This window comes from Eutrigla gurnardus (genome assembly GCF_963514095.1).
Source record: "Eutrigla gurnardus genome assembly, chromosome: 3".
Taxonomy (NCBI): Eukaryota; Metazoa; Chordata; class Actinopteri; order Perciformes; family Triglidae; genus Eutrigla; species Eutrigla gurnardus.
In genome coordinates, this window is record NC_139917.1 from 25,247,488 (window position 1) to 25,267,415 (window position 19,928).

Consider the following 19,928-nt stretch of genomic DNA (forward strand, 5'->3'; position numbering starts at 1 on the left):
GTTGAAAAAAACCTGATTCAATTTATTATAATAACTCACAATCAGAGACATTCCTACACGTGCATCATGGTACAAGAAAAGGACGGAGACGCCGCTAATCAAACTTATAATTCTTTTATATGACAAAATATCAAAGCTGTCATTTCTGTTAGTATACAATATATTGATACCCCCCCAACACACATACACACACATACACACACGCGCACACACACAAGATTACAATAGTATACAATAAGCAACAACCGAGTCATGTGCCATGGTCAATACTGTAGCCGTCATTCTGAAAAGCTATACATGAAAAAAAAGACTTTCTCAAATCTCATTCTCTGGAGGCTTAAAGTGCAATATAGGAAAGTGTACACAGACAGAAGAAAACACACACACACACCACACACACAATGAAGTGCATGATAGCTTTGGTTAACTACCAATAATAAACCAATGTCGGGTCATTATTTTACAAGTCCATAATTTCCAAATCATTTTATTTAATCTTTTTCTTGAAAGAACATAATTTGGTACTCACTTTGTGGAAAATTAAATTAATTAAGTCCAAGTTGTTCTATCTGTGGCTCAGTTACAGTTGTTTTTGCCATAGTCCCTGTCAGATAAACAAATTAAATTAGTAAATATTAATGGACAAATATGAATAACAAAGTTTACTGTATGAATATTTTGTTTAAAATTAAGATTTTGTTCTTAATCAAGAAAATTAGCACCAAATCACCAAACTTCTTTTCAGGAAACTGGTTAGGAATCATTCGGATATTATGGACACATAAAATAAAGTACGAGGTGATATTGCAGGTACATGTAGGGACAACAACCTTGTGCTACTTTAGAAGTACATTGGATGCTATTGCATGAAGTACACCTTAATTCCTTTGAATTCTATTTATTTCCACAACAGTCATTATTGAAACACTCTAAACAGACAAAACTGAGAGATGACCTTAAAGCTGAGTCACATCATCTTTACATTTCTCTGTAAAAAGAATGTTTAACTTTAGACAAACTCACTCCGTTAGGCGGGACAGCCAGAAAAGCAGATGTGCGTTGCTTTGTCTTGTCGCTATGCCGACCAAACAAACGGTCGGATGGAGACAGAGTGTTTGTTACGAGGAGACAAGATGACAGAAGAAATTCAAAGTGTGGAAAGGAGGAGCAGAAGGGCGACAGATATCGATGCTGTTGGGTGTTTCTGAGTTGTGTTGTGGTGTATCGTTGTCCATGCTAGCTTATATGACATACAGAGGCTTTAAACAGGTCCAGGGGACGCTGGCTGAGACATTCACATCTGTTCTGTGCTGGCAACGCAATCGCAATCATCCTCCACCTCCACAGTGCAAAAGACGTATAGCAAGACGTAAACCGGGCCTTTTATCAAACATTGTCTAATGGATACCGTATGAAAATCTACATTCGTGAACGCTTCCAACCGCTGTCAGAAACAAAACATTCTAACTTCTTGCTTTAGCGCCGTCTAGAGAGTAGTGTCTATGGGTATAAAGCTGCTCCAGCCGAGAACATACAGTCTCACAAAATTGGAACACGCCTTTCCAAAAAAACACTTAAAACTTTTGCCCATACATTCAATAATCCCTCCGTGACCGAGCCAAGCGGGGGAGTGTGGACGTGTGTGCTATATAAGTGAGCCCCAGGTGGCTGCAGGACATAATGGAAACAATGACTGGAAGTGAAAGAACTCCAACTGGCTCTAAAGACTCAGTCAAGTCCATCTGTGCTTCTTAAGTGAGCAAGTCTTGGGAATGTGAGAGGAAACGGAAAATCCTACTTGTTCCAAATGAAATGACACCAGAACAACAAAAGACAAAATGCTACCATAAACCGTAAAAAGATGCTGAAAGTGACAGTCGGCATCACCACGGGAGGTCTCCACACTAAGTTGGCTACATTTTTAAAAAAAATGCACCTTTATTCCCTTGTTTTGGCCCTCTGTCCACACTAAGCTGGAGTTTTTCCTGCATGGATGTCACTCAGGGTGGACCTAATCCAAACAGAAACTTTGTCAAAACTGTAAACATTTTCATGCCGTCAACCTGTCATGCCATAAATAATCCCATGCTTGGAGCATCAACATCCTCAAATGAAAAAGCCTGACCTGCATCTGAATGCATCCTATTTGGTAGACAACGCACAGCTCCATCCTCTTCCTCCTTTGACCGACGTTAACCATCCAAATCTACACGCTAGTGTTATTTCTTCAGTGCCAATCTCTTCAACAGCCAAGGTGTGTGTGTGTGCACTGTGAAAAATGTGACAATGTTTTTAAAACATTTCTTATAATCTTGGCACAAAGAGTCGTTGACATATTTAAATTGACTGGCTTGCAAAGTGTAGGACGATCACCGGCACCATGTGCATTATGATAACATGCAGCAGCAGGTTCAGTTGGAGCGACGTTACTTCAAACTGCCCGCGGCAACCTATGATTGTCAAATGTGAGGACAGAAATATCTACCTTGTGTTCGGTTATTTCTCGCCAACAACAGGAATATGTTCAGTTGGTAAAATACAGGTTAGAAATGAAGGTCTCACAAAAGTAGTAACACAAACAGTTACATTTAGAAATTACAGTAGAAATTGTGCATATACATATTCTAACTCCTGAAATGTCACATGACCACATGAACTTAAAAGAGATACGCTTCAAGTTTCCGAGGGATAATAATGTGTACCCAAGTCTGAAGTTGAGAAAAACTGCTGGTGGGGATGCACACCAACTGTTAAGGAAGAGATGCTAATATAGGCTCTAGACGTGCTATATATCCGTTACATCAATAAAACCTACTTCTGGAATATCTTGGCAGTGATCTTGTACCAATATTGTATTTTAATAATATTCTGCCCTGCTCCTCCCGGGCTCATATTGTGTCCAGCAGCAGGTTTAGGTTGCCAGAGTGAGGAGAAACTACATACCTCAGCACTTATTGTATTTCAGAGGCGCTCAATACGACATTCAGAGCATAAACATTTCCTCCGGCGACTGCTGAGCCACCTGCAACCAACGGTGCAAACAACAGCATCAGTGTTAACCTGAGGGGGAACCAGAGGGGGAACCGTAGGGGGGAGCATAGGTGGGGCTGCACTTGTGCAACAAAACCGTGAGTCAGACAGCCTTACCTGCTGTACGTGCAGTGCAGAGCTGTGGCAGTGTGACACACTCACACGAACACACTTTACACTAACATGCATGCGTGGCCAGTCCGGCTATGTAAACAAAGCCGGGCAGACATTACTCCCCCCAATTGCAAAGAGTCGTTTTACAATTTCGTAATGCTCTGAATATCGCATAGAGAACATTTTAAGGGTGTGAAAGGATTGGGGTGTGACACCACAGTGTGAGAGCTGTGATTGGCTGTCTGGTCGGCATGGCAGTCACACCAACAGAATGGTGAGGTGTGCTAGAAAACGAGCAAGCAGCGCGTCCACGGATGCGGGGACAAATCCGATTTTTTTTTGGTCAACACAGAATTGGGTGTTTTTGCACTGCTATGTTGTATTGCTCAGTTGCACAACTTCTGAGAAGTCACTTCCTCCAGGGGGGGCAAAGACGTGGCGAGTCTCTGGGGGGATGCGTGGGGGGGAGGTCCCGATCACTTTGCCATCATCCTTCTTTACTCCTGGTGATGTGGCTCAAGATTTGGCCCGTTCAGATTCCTGCGCTGTGGACAGGTCTACTTCAGACTGGCCTACCTCCACGCCCGTGATGGTAGAAATGTCTGAATCACTGCTGAGCGGCGGCTGGTGTCCACCTGAGGGCAGAGACGCAGGTCATTTCCTTTTTTCATCTTTCCTCTCCAAAGACTAAACAGGTTGAATCATTTCTCAGTACAAAATAGAGAATCCAATAACCTTTCAAAACGCACTTTGCTCAAATCTCTTCCATCTCTTAACACTTATGATCTAAAAGCATAATAACCATAGTTGACCTCAATAAATCCCTCTTTAAATGTCACGTTGAACATTAGTACAAAAGTAAGAACATGTGTGGGATCTAAGTATTTTTCCAAGCACGGAGTAAAAAAAGAAAGAAGGTCTGTTTGGCTTACACCCGTGTCGGTCCATATTGGTTGTCAGGACTGAATAGGTGTTATAAAAACATGTGACTTTCAAACACTACATCTCTGTTTTGGCTTCAGAAGCTTCACAGCATGGAAAGAGCACGTGCACACGCATGTGCACGTTTCCACGCTATAAAGCGCTGATTGCTTCCAGATGTTTAGCAGCTGTCAGTTAAAGAAACATAAGGATAAGGTGCTTAAGTGTACATTATAAGTGTACATTTTACTTTAACCTCATATTTGAGTGTATGTGGGTTTAGGACTTGGGGTTAGTGAGGTAACTTCAGGCTTTCAGGCCTACGATGGTGGTTCACTTCCTTCCTTGGATGATCGCCACGGTAACTGATGCTGCACACCAAACAGGCTATGTTCAAGATAAGAAACGCAACCGTAAATTAATAGTATAAATGAATGAATGAATACTACCTCTGCCCCAACTAGAGCATGATAGACTATAATTACCTGAATGTGGGTGTTATATTAAATGAATGTGTTGCTGTTATTATTGTATTATTAAGGTGTGTATGACAGTTTAGCCTTATTCTTTCAGCTGCAAAACCTGGCGTAATAAAACGGACTTGGGAGGTGAAAAAAGCAAATATCTGCTTTAAGCCCCAGAATAAACAATTCAACCCTTTAAACCAGAACCAGCACACTGTGAGGAGTGATTTTCTGTGGGGGATGAGGTCATAAAGACTCTTGTATAAATTATGTTCAAGCACAGGAAGCAGCAGAAATCAGGCAACAGTCAAAGTGTTAAATACTGGAGACACAAAGAAATAGACAGATAACTTTGCATGTATTCAAACTGAAAACTTCCTGTCTTAGTTACACATTAAAAATCCTGTTTCACTGACTCTTTACTTCCATGTTAAAAGTGTGTGTACTCACTGCCGGCGACGGTGTGGCTCTCCCCGACCTGCAGTTCTATCTCCTCATCAGGGTGGAGCAGCTGCAGGCTCGGCGTTCTCCCGGCCGCGTCCAGAACCACCGAGCTCTCGTTAACCGTGATGTCACTCGCGCCGCTGATGGGGTTGGTGGGTGGACCGCCGACAGACTCGTAGTCCGGAGGAACGTCGTCTAAACAGTCTGCGTTGAGCTGCAACGTGCCAAAGGTCCTTTCTTTAGAGGCACTCTCATGCATGCTATGTTTGTTCAGTGATCTTTTGCACTTCAGAGTCAGTCTTGCTGTGAAACGACAATCTAAATGTATGAGAAAAAAATCTTTTTTGAAAAGGCCGTACCTGGATTCCCAAGGCTTTGAGGATGTTCATTTTACACATGGGACACGTCCGGTGGTCCTGGAGCCACGGGTCTACACAGTGCTTATGGAAGACATGCCTGACCAAACAAGAACACAGGGCACTAATTTGAAGACAACCGGCTGCTTGTGAAATGTGCAGATATGGTACAAAACAAAGATCCAGCACACAAACACGTTACCTGCACGGTAATATCCTCACAACATCGTTAGGCCTGTAACCTTCAATGCAAACTGCACAGTTATCAAAGTCTGACTCCGTCTCCTAAAACACAGAATACAGGCAAGACACAAACAGTCAACGACGATGTGAATAATCAACAAAGTCCAAGAATTTAGAGAAAGTCATAAAAGATAAAAGTTCAAGAAAAGATTTAAAAGAAGATTCCGGGCATGCCTGTCTATATAATAGAGACTTATATACCAAATAAGATGAGTACAGTATAATTAAAATAATGACCTGCATGTATTACTACATTTGAATAAATGTTAAATAGCTTACTTTCAAACTGTATAGTGTGAAGTTTACGTGAGATTTACCTTGTCTCCTTTCTTAATGGTGCGTACTTGCAGCTTACTGATGGCCTTTTTGGCAGCATCTCCCAAACGTCTCTGTCGATAATAAAAAAGGTATTACCAACACGACCGATGGTGTGAATAAGAGACAGAAAACAGAGTGACTCATTACTCTGATGATATACAGGAAATACTACTGATTGGTGTATATCAGCTAGAAAATCATGAAACATGAAAAATCTTCATGTTTCATGAAAACATGAAGGATCGCTTGTCGCTTCGCTGTGAACTCGTCGATTTGACATCTTCACATTTGTTTTATTGGAGATGAAGAGAGCAACATCGACGTCTACTACTGTGAGATAATCACATAAGTCTGTACAAAACACCACCGATGAACCAAAGTGAACAAAAATTAGATAAAAAATGCGAGTAGAGAAAAAGTTTCCAGTCTTTTGGCTTAAAATAAATGATGGTATCATATTAACAAAACAATAACAACAAAACCAAAAAAACCCATCAGACATATTAGAAGAACAGCTGGCGGCAGATTCAGAGAATTGACGGGCAAGTGTCGAGGAAAACATCCCCCTTTAACAGCCTCTCAATGAATTGAGAACAGATTTGTTCGATTCTGCAAAACATAAATCAACATAATTCAAAAGTGAAACGTAAAAAACGGCCGATGCTGCACCGACCATGATCATAACAGACACGATGATGGATTCTTGTCACGGACGTCAGAAGAACGTCGGAGGCAGCCATTCATAATAAAGAGAAGGCGATCGCGGGTGTTTGCTCAAAGGGCCGGCGAGCTGAAATGCTTGATGGTTCACTTGTTTGCCACGTCTCTGTTCCGCCAGCTGTCAGGCTAATTCTGGCTTTTTCTTGAAGCCTCGCAGGGCCTTCACCAGATGGAAAAACGGGTCAATGTCAAAAAGGAGTCGCAGCACTGTCGGCATCCCTTTCTTGCAGAAACACATCAGCTCATGGAGGCATACGGTCAGACAAAGTGCGTGCAGTCGTACCTGGTTGCGGTCTCGTGCATTCGCGTAGCGGAACCTCTGGATGTAGTAGAAGACGAGCCAGGCGAGGGAGATGATCATGAGGACGATGAAGGAGATGGAGACAAACACTACCGACGTTCTGCTCACGTACTTCTGCAGGTTGCGGGTTCCTATGGAGATGGACATCATGACCATGACGTTCTGCTCCAGCAAGGCCGCGATCTCGCGACCTTTAGGCTCCGGGATCATGATGGCCACAACGTCTCCTGTACCTGAAAAACACACACATGCAACACAGGGGGAACCAGTTCAGGTGTTCAGAAGAGCCAGAGAGATTCTAGACATCTTCGAATATGTTTTTAGAAGACAAAAACATGAAATTAAAATCGCATAAAGGAATGCAGTATTTCTGCCCACAGTATTATATCTTGTGTGGAGAAAACTTTGCACTTAGTATATAAGTAGTTTTCTAATACAAATACCTTTGTGATGTATTTTCTATAATGTCCACACCTGCAACAATTAGTCAATGAATCGATCTACATGAAATTAATCTGCAGCTATTTGTCATAATAAAAAAAACAAACAAACAATTAGTGGTTCCAACTTCTCACACGTGAGGATTTAATCCTTTTATTTGTCAAGTGACATTTTTGAGTCTTGGACTGCTGATTGGACATAACGATACATTTAAAGACATTGCCTTGGATTCTGGGAAGTTTTAACAGGCATTTCTCATCATTTCCTGACATTTTATAGGCAAAATGATTCATCGAGTCATAAAATAATAATCAATTCAATCAATCAATAATGGAAATAACTTTTAGTTGCTGTCGTAATAAAGGTCAAAATGTAAAAAATGAGTATCCTGAAAGCTGACTATAACAGTTCAGTCTCCCAACGTGACGGTTAAGCTTTCCCTTCTGTCTCTCGTGTTAACAGACATCCAGCTCTTTATGGAAATATTATTGCTATAGCTGTACCTTTTTAAGAGTTTAAAAAAAATAGTATCAGCATTTCACTATGACTATTTAATTGTTGACAGATTATAAAATGTTTTACAGTTTAGAACACACAAATATTGGGATTACAATGATACAAAAGCTGGAACGAGTGAACGATCTTCCCTTGATAAATAACAATAAGAATATTTATTTTTCTTTCTTTATTTAAAGATGATTCTATGGCAGTTTTGCCTTTATGTGACAGTTTGTGTAGATAAAACAGGAAATATAGGATGGTTAAAAAAATGTTGCTTTATGTTATGTGACAAATATCGATTTCTAACTCTCGAATATCGATATCTCTACCCGTCTCAGAAAATCCAGCGTCGCTCCGGCTCTTTTCTTTTTCTGATTATTGTTTAATCTTGGGACATAAATCAAGAATTTCTAGACACAATGAAGGAACAATCCTCGACTATCTCAGCCGTTCGGCGGCAGGTTGATGATTCCAGGAAGTGCATTAACTGAGTACGGTTACGTCATATTCCTTCTGCTGGCTGTTATGACTGCGACTACATGGAGTCAGAGAGGCTCCCTGTGGCGCTTCGGTCCCTCTATCAGTCACAATAAGGCTTTTTCAACCTGCCAGACAGAAACTTCCTATGCAGATACAGACAAATCCTTGTACACTATGACAGAGATCAGAGACATGTTTAGATTACATTACAAATAAAAAGGCATTAATAATAATAATAATAATAATAATAATAATAATAATAATAATAATAATAATAATAATAATAATAATAATACCTACAGTTTCAATAGGAACCTCACTGAGCAACACTGTCGGCCCTCGGGCCCTAAGCATTCTGTCACAGAGGCACTATACAGAAAATATAGCGTTTTGTGTTTTCCAGAGGAGTTAAATCCAGCAGATATGCTTCATTTTCAGGATGTCGCTGCAATGCATTATTGCTGCCATACTCATAAATCCTTTTATGTAACAGGTCTGTTTTAAAATCTGCACAGCTGCTACATTTGACATGGCCAGGGTTGGAAAGTCAGACCATCAACTGTTTTACTTTCACGCATATGCAAGAATCAGAATTCTCGCCTATTAAAATTCATGATGGAATCATTTATTGTCGTCATTTTTGTTACCGAACTCAATACAGATAATATATGGGGGTAAAAGCAGCATTCTTAAAATGTAACAAATGCTTTTAATAACTCTTTGTTACGGGTTTGATAGAGATTGACACAAAGCTCTGCAAAAACACCGGATCCTGCACAATAATCCAGCTGGCAGCGTCTCCACTGTTAGCACACTAAGGTTTATCCTTGTATTACGCCGCCTGCTCCCGTAAAATGAGTGTATGTATGTTAGACCGTGGAAAGTAAACTCTGCTACAAACAAGGACAAAAGGAAAACAAACGCTTGTGTTTGGACAGCAAACAGACGGTAACATGCTGCTGAACGCCGCTGTCGTCAGACTCTCAGGCCACAAGCTGTCACGCTGCTCCACGGAACTTTTTGCTTATATATTTAAGAAGAATCTAAAATGAACATTTTAAAGTAGTTCCATCCTCCAATACTGCAGCGTCCTATAACAACATCATTGTATGAATGTCCCCGGTTTTTAAGCCTCTTTTCATGTGTGTAACCTCGGATAAACACACCTGCAGATGCTTTCAGAAAGCATGTCCATATGGTGGGGGAGGGCAAACCATTGGGATATAATACCGGTCTTTGTAAACACAATTGATTTCAAGAACAAAACTGTTGCTCGCAGACTTTGTAAACTGGCCACCTTCAGCTGCAGCCAGCAGAACTTTGGAAAGGCATAACAAGACATGTCAGATTCCCCTAAGCCTTCACTCTTATCTCTGTGCACTGTGACGTCGCCGGAGCGGACAGAAATAGCTGCTTCTAAAAACAGGAGGAGAGCGATGTCTGACACTGAGGCGGGACGTGTGAAAGGAAGAAAGCATTTCCCGATGGCCAAAATGTGGCTGTAAAGAGGGGGGGGAAACAAACAAACACTGAATGGGTCAATCCAGTGGAGACCAACACGTTCAGCGCTGGGAACTTAATTTCTTTAACAGGCTTTTGATCTGCTGCAAAGAGGATAACACTCAGGCACCGATTACTACAGAATTAACTGGTAAACGCTTTATTAATAACCATGTTAACTAATCTCAACATGACGGCTACACAAAGTCGACGACACTGCGGCTTAATCGTGCAAGATTATCACAAAAAACAAAGCTTCCATCAATAGTTCCAAGGAATAGTTGGATATTTTGGAAAATATGCTTTCATGCTGAGAAGTTTGATTCTGCTTTAATATCTGTACGGTAAACATGAGGCTCACAAATAATACATCTCATGAAGCTGAAGTCATCGGGCACTTAGCTTAGCTTAGCATAAAGGTGCTAGCCTGGCTCTGTCCAATGGTAAATAAAAGTCTGTCCACCAGCAGCTCTAGAAGGTAGTTAAAAAGCACAAGAATTTAAGTGTAAAGGCTAAATGCTGTGTTTCCGTGGGGGGTTGTGTCCCAGACTATTACATGGTGCAGAGCAGTTGCCAGGCAACCAGTGGAGACTCCAGGAAGTGGCTGCTCTAAGGCAAAGAAATAGTCTGGAACGTAGCCACTCATAACAGCAAAAATGGGATCTGTACACTTTGGTTTTTGGCCAAGTTAGCCGTTTTCCAGTCTGTGTGCTAATGCACTGCTGGCTTCAGCTGCATGTTTACTGTAGAGGTATCAATCTTCCCATCTCATTCCAGGCGCGAACCCAAAATAAGTGCATTTCCTTTAAATGTATAAAACTTTGACGTGAAAATGTTTGAGACGTTTCAAGTATAAACGCTTGAGTTGACAAACCGACGGTATCCGACGCGGCAGTATCTCGACTTTGACCTCGCTCAGCCTTGGCAGCGAAGGGTTAAACAAAGCCAGGCCTGGAGAGGTTTCAGGCTCTGGCAACGGTGGATTTTACAGCCCAGCTGTGTTGGCTCTGGACAGGAAAGTACCCCATTCTTTCTTTGGGAGCCTCACACTCAGTCTACACATTAAGAGCTGTTCCTCTGTGTGACCTCCCTCCTCTCTAAAAGCGTTGTCATCACACCTAAAGCAAAGCTATTCAACTAAGGGACCAGGGGCCGGACATTTTCGATGACCCACTCGACCCCTTTCTGTCCTCATGAATTAACAATTTTGTCTTTTTACTATTTTGTGTTTAGAAATATTGTTTGTGGCCGTTATTTTTCAGGTTTTCTTTCCGTTCAGGTTCTAAATTTTATTACAATTGTATACGATTGTCTTTATGTGTCTCAGTTTATGTCATGGCTTCCAGCAGGGAAAGCCTGCTTTTCAGTTTCCTATGAGAAGGTTTTGCATGTAGTCAAATGATGTGCTTGTCATGACAGGTGCTTCAGTCGCTTCCACACAAAAGGGGCTTTTAAGTTAAAAACGTCTCGTTATCAACTAGATAATTAGACAATTATCCGGTGTTATGTGCTTTATGACTGACCATCTGTTTCTGCACGGATCCTTTTGGCCATCGGCCTTCACACATTACACAGTTGTCTGGCACAGGCTAGTGCTCTGGTAAGCCACACCTTTATGAAAACTAGCAACAAGCTGCCTCATAGACCATTTACAATGGTAGCACAAGTCAAGTGGAAACTACAGGCAATCTCCCGATGGGGTCAAACCGGCCGCAGTTCCAAATCAGGCTGATTGAGGAAGGCAAGGGCCCCCTTTCCACTTCTGCCCTCCAGCGCCTTTGCTCAGTCATCTTCGATATTCTTTATTTTGATCTCAACTACACCGCAGACCTGCAGTCTGAAATATAAAGTATTTAAAACGGCCTTTGTGCGTGTGTCTCCAGGGGCACATTTCGCCAGGATGACACAGACAGAGACTCACAAGGTGAAAACAATACGAGTGAATGAAGCACTCTGCTGTGTTTTCAGGACCTTCTGCAGGGATTCTGTCAAAAAAGGCGTGTTTGCTGAGTGTGTTGTTTACACTAGGTGTGTTTACACATTGCTCAAATGTTTGCTTTGCTGGTGTATTGACTGAGCTTCAAGTCAAATTATGTTTACGATGTTGTTCAGCTTTGTCTTGAGGAATAATTGACCTGTGAGTCTGCAGCCTGTGTGGCAAGACATTAAATGGTATTTTTGATTAAAGTGGTTCCTTCCTTAATTCATAAGTAGATATTTGTGAAGACAAACATTCCCCTGTGTGTTGTGAACATGTCATTATAAGTATTTCAAATAAGAGTCCCACATTTTGTTTGTATTAAGTGACACGCTCAACTGTACAAATTATTGCGCTTTTGATTAACATTGTGGTCAAAAGATTAATTTCCATTTCTGTGCTACGGTCTGTGATTCACATAGTTTTTCTTCTCCCACAAGTTTATTCTTCTTCTTTATGGGGATTTTTTCTGCAAAAGTAGTTTTTATGCAATTGGGAAGTTGTGTGTGTGTGTGTATATATATATATATATATATATATATATATATATATATATATATATGCTGTAGGTCTTGTTGAAGTTGACCTTACAAACAGTGAGAAAAATCCATCTGCTTGGAGGTCCTTGCTTGTTTTCCCATAAAACTAATTGATTATTGAGCTGATTACAAAGACGCATAAGCTGCTCTGGGACTTCAGCGGTGGGAATGAAACCCATTAATCTCGGTCAGAGCTGCCCCATCACTTAAACGGCAACTAATTAATGACATCAATTAGCGACCCCCAGGCCTCCAGCACGGGTCTGACCGGGAATAACGAAGGCAGCAGGTCTGCGGGGCTGCCCCTTACCTGGATGGGGCATCGTGATGGTGTCGTTGGCACTGCCGGAGCCCACGTTGTAGATGACGACCGCAGAGGCGTTGTGGTTCGCCGCGTTCCGGATCTTCTCCCGGTATGTGCAGTTCCCCGCGGCCACCAACGCCACCCAGGCGGTGTTGTGGTGGACTGGGGGGAACCTGACGTTGGGGTCGCACGCCTGCCTGTCCTGCGGGTTGGACGGCACCAGCACCAGACCTCGGGCTTCCTTCTTGGGCGACTGCTCGCCATACCGACCGCACTCGGTCTTCTCCGTCTTCACCTCCGACGTGACGGGGTCCAGGTAGGTGATGTTGACGAAGGCGGTGTACCATTCCTCTTTCTCTGCGACCGTGAAGTCCAGGCACAGCAAGTGCACGAAACAGAACGACAGCAGCCACGTCGAGAGAGCCAGACTGCGGCAAGCTCGGATGAGGGACGGTGCCATTGCGCGGCTGGTCCGGGCCGGACGGTCCGGCTCTCCTCCTCACTGGCAAGCTCGCACCACGTCCCGCTGTTTAACCGTAGAGGTCCCACAACACATCAAGCTTGCATGAGAGGCAGGTATCCTCAGAGTGCGTGAGCCTCGTACAGAGTCGACTAGCTACCACCTTCTGCAGGGGAAGACGACGCTGTGTGTGTGTGTGTGTGTGTGTGTGTTGTTGTTCACCGTCAGCTGTTTCCCGTCCTCGCTCAGGATTGGCTCCCCGCTCATCAGCACGTGACCTGGGCGTGGACAAGCTGCCCCCATGCCCCATGGCATGTGGAGAAACGAAAACATTCATAAATCACTTAATCCGCTGCCGAACAGGGAGCTTCAGCTGCGGAAGGTTGTGCATCAGTGTTACATCGTGTCAGTCATTATGGATCCAGTATGTGTGACAATACTGGGTTGTTTTTTGGTGCTTATTTAGGCGTATCAAATGCAAAGAGTACTTTTGTACTCGTATTGCAATAATAAGTAAAGAGTTTAATGATGGTTAACCTATGAAGGGGCAGTGTACATCCGGGACATGTGGACAGTCTACCACCGGCTGACACATAGAGAAAAGACAATGGAGAAATAGCGATAATTGATAGTCTAGAAAGTTCAATCTGCATGTACAGTAAACGTGTTTCTAAATGCATTCAATTGTATGGTGGGATTTTAAAAAAATAAATAAAAAAAACAGTATGATTCAACCTGCTTGCAGCCAAAAGTGTATTTTATATTACTGATCTATAAATGCTCTTATTTGTGTTATTATTATGTTTGTATTCACATCATAGCACCCCTGGCTGTTTTTCTGTGATGTTTGTATTGTCAGTACGTGTGGGCCTACTGGTACCTGCACTATAAACTGTATTGTGCATACTGTAACTGGTATTCTGGTTAGATGCCAAACTGCATTGTGTTAGTTAGTACAGTAATTAAATTAAGGTGAATCTTGGTATATTTATTAAATCTTAACCAGGTCGTTAGTAATATGAACCTAATTATGTAAGCTAGACAACCACATCAATAATGTAGATATGTTTGGCTCGAGGGAAACCCCAAAAGTAGAGACGAGAATAAACATAAGTAGGAACCAAAAATCTCGGGAGTATGTTTCAACCTGGACGGGTTTTCAGAGCGGACCAAGAGCATCTCGAGAGGTAAAAAAAAAAAGAAAAAAAGAAGAATCGCAAATCAGTCTTTTATTTGAAATTACATTTAGATTTAACATTCAGGACTATTGCTGTAGCTGTTAGAGGACATAGATAGTATATATTTATAAAAGTAAACTACAGTGGGTGTCTTGATTTACCTTTAGATCCAACGTGTCGGTTTAAAACTGCTCCGCAACAGCTAGCCAACATCAACTAAGCCGTTATAAACTAAGTGTAACCGCTAACATTTCGCCTTATTATGGGTCACGTTTGTTAACTTACTGGATAGACACAGTGATTAAATAACATTGACTATTTAACTACTGAAAGTTACTCAAAAGTTAGCATATAAAGTAGCTAACGTGCCTTGTTTGCAGGTAAGCAGCCGTAAAAAAACAAAACAGCTAGCTTCGTGGAAAGCGGCGTTTGTTGAAAGCAGAGATGCCCAAAAAGAAAACCGGGGCCCGGAAGAAGGCCGAGAGTCGTAAGGCACGAGAGAAGGAGAACCGAGCCAACCGGGATGTCGTCGATGTGGCCAAACACCCGTGTAACTCCAACATGGTACGTAGCTGCTGCAGCTAAACGCATATATATATCACATTATCTGAAGTCTCACCGTTTCTCTCTGTCGTCTTGTGCTCCCGTAGGACTGTGACAAATGTCAGAGGTGAGTGTCTTCTGTTAAATCACGTTATCATATAGAAGTCACCTGTAAACCAGTTAACGGTTGTTCTCCCCCGGTAGAAAACAGAAGAACAGAGCTTTCTGCTACTTCTGCAACTCAGTGCAGAAGCTGCCCGTCTGTGCTCAGTGTGGTGAGTAACCTGCTTCATGTTATTACACATGACTTTATCTACTCACCAATCCACCCATACATGTTTAGAAGCAGCCTGAATCACTGTGTGTCAAGTTACACATGTCTTACTGGACATTTACAGCAACCAGGATACTTTATATACGATCAGCTCGTGTGATAATGAAGGAGCTGGTGCAACAATGGAGGTCTGTGGAACAGAAGGATAACATACAGGATGTTTATATCAGTCTCTAGCAGGACAGACTACATGTTAGTCCCTAGGAACTTCCCATAATGCATCTTCACCTAGTTGGAACATTAAAACAGTATGCTTAACTCTATGTACGTCTGAAACCTTACCATGAAACCAGTAGTATGCAAATTGCATACCATTTCCAGTGAATTATTACAGAATGCATACACTAGTCACTATGGCTATATATCCCATGATGCAATGCGGACGTGACGACAATGTCCGGACAGCTCTGTAACATCAATAAAACTTTAATGTTAAATTCTCACATATCATCATCATCACATGATGTTAGCATGGCTTTCCATCATTATGAGTCTCCACCCAGCAAGGTGGCTCTCAGGAAGTGACGTCATAGTTACAGTTCAATGCATCAAAAAACACACAAGGTTTAATCACACAAAAGTATTTTTTGAATGATTGAATGAACGCAACCCCCGATTAGCGGTGTCTTAAAAAAAGACACATGGTGTACAGCAGTGAATTCCAATTATGCACTACAAAACACACTTTTCCCATCATAATAGTCCGAAACATGCTTTAAACACATCAGAACTCTCCACATAGTGGCATTAAAATAGGTCACGACAGGTTGATTCACTATGAAATGTCCAATGATTGTGTTGTCAGGCAAAACCAAGTGCATGAAGTCATCAGATTGTGTCATCAAACACCCTGGGATCCACAGCACTGGGATGGCCATGGTGGTAAGTTGGCAACATTTCTGAACTGATGTAATCACACAACTAGAGTGCCTCTTCGTGCTTTGACTCCTTCTACCTTTCAGTTCAGGCTGGTGTAAGTGTGCTTTTATTCACGTGTCTGTATTGTAACAGGAGGAAATTACCTTGAGTTAGCACATTTCTTGTCCGACACCGCAACATACAGATGTGGTATGTTTGGTGTGCAGTTACATAGGATACAGCATCGAAGGGATGAGATTGTCTAGACCAGCCTGATTGAAATTGTCAAATGTGTGCAAAAATGACAAGGTAAATGCCCATTATCACTCTTTGTAGCGGACTCACTTTATGCAAGTGCTGCAGTATTGTGTGAGTGCAATCATAAAGCAGGTTTAAGGTCAATTTATCTGTAAGTACACAGTGGCAAATATAAATCTTGAAACCATTGAAACCGTTTCCATTGTAACTTTCTTCTTGTCCACAAGGGGGCAGTGTGTGACTTCTGTGAAGCTTGGGTGTGCCACGGCAGAAAATGTCTCAGCACTCACGCCTGTGTGTGTCCTCTGACTGATGCAGACTGCATAGAGTGTGATCGCGCTGTCTGGGATCATGGTAGGTTGCCGCCCCTCCATCCGCTTTGTGTGATAGTCACCCAGTTCATCGTGCTAAAGGTCAACTCTGGCTCTTTTCCCTTCCTTGAATAGGAGGGCGTATCTTCCGCTGTTCCTTTTGCCAAAACTTCTTGTGTGAGGATGATCAGTTTGAGCACCAGGCGAGCTGCCAAGTCCTTCAGGCAGAAACATACAAATGTGAGGCATTTGGGTTTTCCTGTCACATAGTCATTCACTGTTGTTTTGGTTAATGTGGAAAGTTAAGTGTATAAAATAATATCTAGAGGGGATTTGATTGTTTCCACTTTGTTTTTACCTTTTTCTTGTGTTCCACTTTAGGTATTTCTTGTAATAGACTGGGACAGCACTCCTGTCTACGCTGCAAGGTGAGCTTAAAATCCCAAATTGTTTCCACAACAGAGAACAACACATCTCTCCTAACTGATAAGACAGAGTCTAATTGAATTCTCTTTATTTGCTTGTATTTTTAATTAAACAGGAAACATGTTATTGAAACTTAACGCCAAAATAATTAACTTTTTCCTTAAAAGCAGTGTTTCCCCTTTTGGCATCAGATTACGTGATGTCTAAACTGTTTCAGCAAGTTGGTTATGTCACTGGCGTTTAAGGGCTCCAGAAAAGAGTTGGCACAGCTTTATCTACAAAATGTGACAAAATGCACAAGTGGCTCAGCAGCTTGTAATAGCCTGCAAAGCAATTTAACGGATTTAGCACATCGCTTTACGCCACATGCTTTACGTCAAATGTAAATAACCAGAAGTCACATGGAGGGAAGAATACAATGAACAATAGAAGTGAAGCAACAATAGAGAACAGAAAAAAACTATTGGCAAACCCTTCAGCGACACCACAGAAAAGGCACTTTCAAGAGCCTTTTTATGTCCTTTCTGGGCTACTGTAGAAACATGACAGTGGATGCGCTCCCTATGTATATGATATGAAGGGATCAAGCTAAGCTAACGAAAACACGTCACTTGTTAGATTCAGGTGATTATACTCTCATGAAAACATAATCATGAATAATATATTCCATGTCCGCAACCACATCCTCAAATCCTGGGAACTCTGTGCTGAAAAGACTCCCTTTGGAAGAAATCCCACTATTGCTGTGATTCAGAATGTATTTTTGCACGCTGGTGGATTTCGTCCCTGGTTTTCCATTGCCAGTATGAGCAGGAGGAATGACTACAGTGTCCTTTTAAAGCCTGTAGATCAGTCCAACAGTTACATATCATCCAGTTTTCCTAAGAATACAGTTTAGTTTTCACTTTTTCTGTACAGGAGGAGACGAGACAGCTGGTGTTTTTTCTCAGCTGAATCTCTATAGTTGATACCAGAGAAAAGGAAGACATGATGTGACATAACAAACCTGAACAGTCATTGGATTTCATATTTCAGACCAGCATTTGCACTATAAGATAATGTTTGTGCCGTTAATCTTTCCATGTGATCATTTAAACACTCTTAACTGTGTCCTCTCAGGCCTGTTACTGTGATGACCACGCCAAGAGTAAGGTCTTCAAACAGGAGAAAGGCAAAGCTCCGCCCTGCCCAAAGTGTGGTCACGAGACCCAGGAGACCAAAGACCTCAGCATGTCCAGTGAGTCTCATGTTGTTTTTTCCCGTAGAGGAAGATGAAGTAACCTCGACTTCCCTGCTGAGTCGTGATTTCAGAAACGAAACCAGGGACACTTTCGAGAAATGAACTCTTATTTCCAGTAAAAATTCCAAATATTTTCGAGTTGTTTATCCACTCAGAGAAAATGTGCTTCACAAGATAGTGTGTTGGCTCCTGTTTGTCATGTTATCCTCCACCTTCCTCCCTATTTTGATTGCAGTATATCTGTCAAAAAAAAGAGACAAAACTCACAAACATAAAAGATGACTTTGACTGATAGCATTTTATTTAAAAAATGTTGTAGATCTCGTAATAATATAGTTATGAAGTATTTATTTATCGAGCAGCGAAGATAACTTTTTTTTAAAATCCATGTGGTTTGAAGAGTCATGAATTGGAAATACCTTTTAGAACAGTGGTTAATGTTATTTTTATGGGAAGTGGATGATTCACTTTTTGGACTGTAATGCTCTGCTGATACATTAACTTGGGCTGTTCTAAAATTAACTTTTTTCACACTGAAATATATGATCCCACCTAATGTCACATCGCTGTGTTCTCGGCAGCTCGCACCCTGAAATTCGGCCGCCAGGCTGGTGTCGACGACGACTGTGACGACGGCGCTTCGGGCTACGACGCCTACTGGAAGAACCTGGCATCTGGAGGCGGCCAACCGGAGTACTACGGAGAGGAGGATGACTATGAGGAAGATGAGGACGATGAGGACGAGGAGGAGGAAGATGAGGAGGACGAGGAGGAGGAAGAAGAAGGGGAAGGGGAAAAGGCTGCTGATTCCATGGCTGCTCTAAAACTGGACGGGGCTGCCTGAGCGGAGACGGACTGGAAAGCACAATCCCATAAATCCCAACGAGCCTCAGCCTCACAATGCAGGAATCAGTAGGCACATACATTAAGGATCAGCATCGTCGGTAACGTCAGCTGGGTATCCATACGAATACAGATACATTATAAAGGTTTTTCTACAAATCCACTCAAACAGCCACACAACCTTTTTTTCCTCCAAACTGTGAATTATGATAATCAGTTGTAATCATTAGTTTTGGAGATTTTTCCGGCTCTAAATACTACAATTCCTCACTTGAATTATTGTAATGAACAAAAATGTCGTCGTATTTTGCCAATTATATATCCAAATTTGACCAAAACGTGAATTTATTTCGGGTGAAGTTTGGTCAAAGTTAACACAATAGAGTGATCTTATTTGTCTGCTAGCTCGTTATTAGCAGCACATCACAGAATTTTAAGTGCAGTGATTAGATGATTCTTACAGAAATGCACTCTGGGAGTTCTTAGTATTTATGTTTAGAGGCTTGTACCTGAGACACTCTCTCATGTAGTTTGGTCAAATTGTCATGATGCTACTTTTGTGAACTCTTGGTGGCTGAAATATTGTTACTTCCGTGGTGTTAATGAAACACACACAAAGCCCTGGTTACAGTCTAAAATACAAAGTTATATATCTTTACTCTGTAATAAGTGTCTGAATCTTATGATGGTTATTGGGTTGACCCTTCTGTCCATGTTTTTCCTCAAACAATGATTTGCTGATCCTTGTAATGGCTGCATTTGTGGAGACACGTTTGTGTTAAATATACCATTAAAATTAATTAAAGAAAAATAATTTGAGTCA

At 41.8% G+C, this 19,928-nt stretch overlaps 2 protein-coding genes across 2 annotated transcripts; one reads left to right on the plus strand and one right to left on the minus strand.

Annotated features, from left to right (window-relative positions):
• Position 1: 1 nt before the first annotated feature.
• Positions 2 to 13,329, minus strand: rnf150a (ring finger protein 150a). The gene is made up of 7 exons (XM_084005261.1): positions 12,661 to 13,329; positions 6,894 to 7,144; positions 5,890 to 5,961; positions 5,532 to 5,614; positions 5,333 to 5,429; positions 4,980 to 5,187; positions 2 to 3,779 (listed from the first exon to the last, which is right to left on the minus strand). Exons 1-7 carry the CDS (start codon positions 13,112 to 13,114, stop codon positions 3,661 to 3,663), a joined length of 1,284 nt encoding a protein of 427 aa, XP_083861387.1. The 5' UTR covers positions 13,115 to 13,329; the 3' UTR covers positions 2 to 3,660.
• A 939-nt stretch (positions 13,330 to 14,268) lies between these two features.
• znf330 (zinc finger protein 330) lies at positions 14,269 to 19,926 on the plus strand. Its single transcript, XM_084005687.1, has 10 exons — positions 14,269 to 14,301; positions 14,673 to 14,856; positions 14,943 to 14,962; positions 15,040 to 15,110; positions 15,975 to 16,051; positions 16,513 to 16,639; positions 16,732 to 16,836; positions 16,978 to 17,024; positions 18,142 to 18,259; positions 18,844 to 19,926. The coding sequence occupies exons 2-10, from the start codon at positions 14,737 to 14,739 to the stop codon at positions 19,104 to 19,106; spliced, it is 948 nt and encodes a 315-aa protein (XP_083861813.1). The 5' UTR covers positions 14,269 to 14,301; positions 14,673 to 14,736; the 3' UTR covers positions 19,107 to 19,926.
• The last annotated feature ends 2 nt before the right edge of the window (positions 19,927 to 19,928 follow it).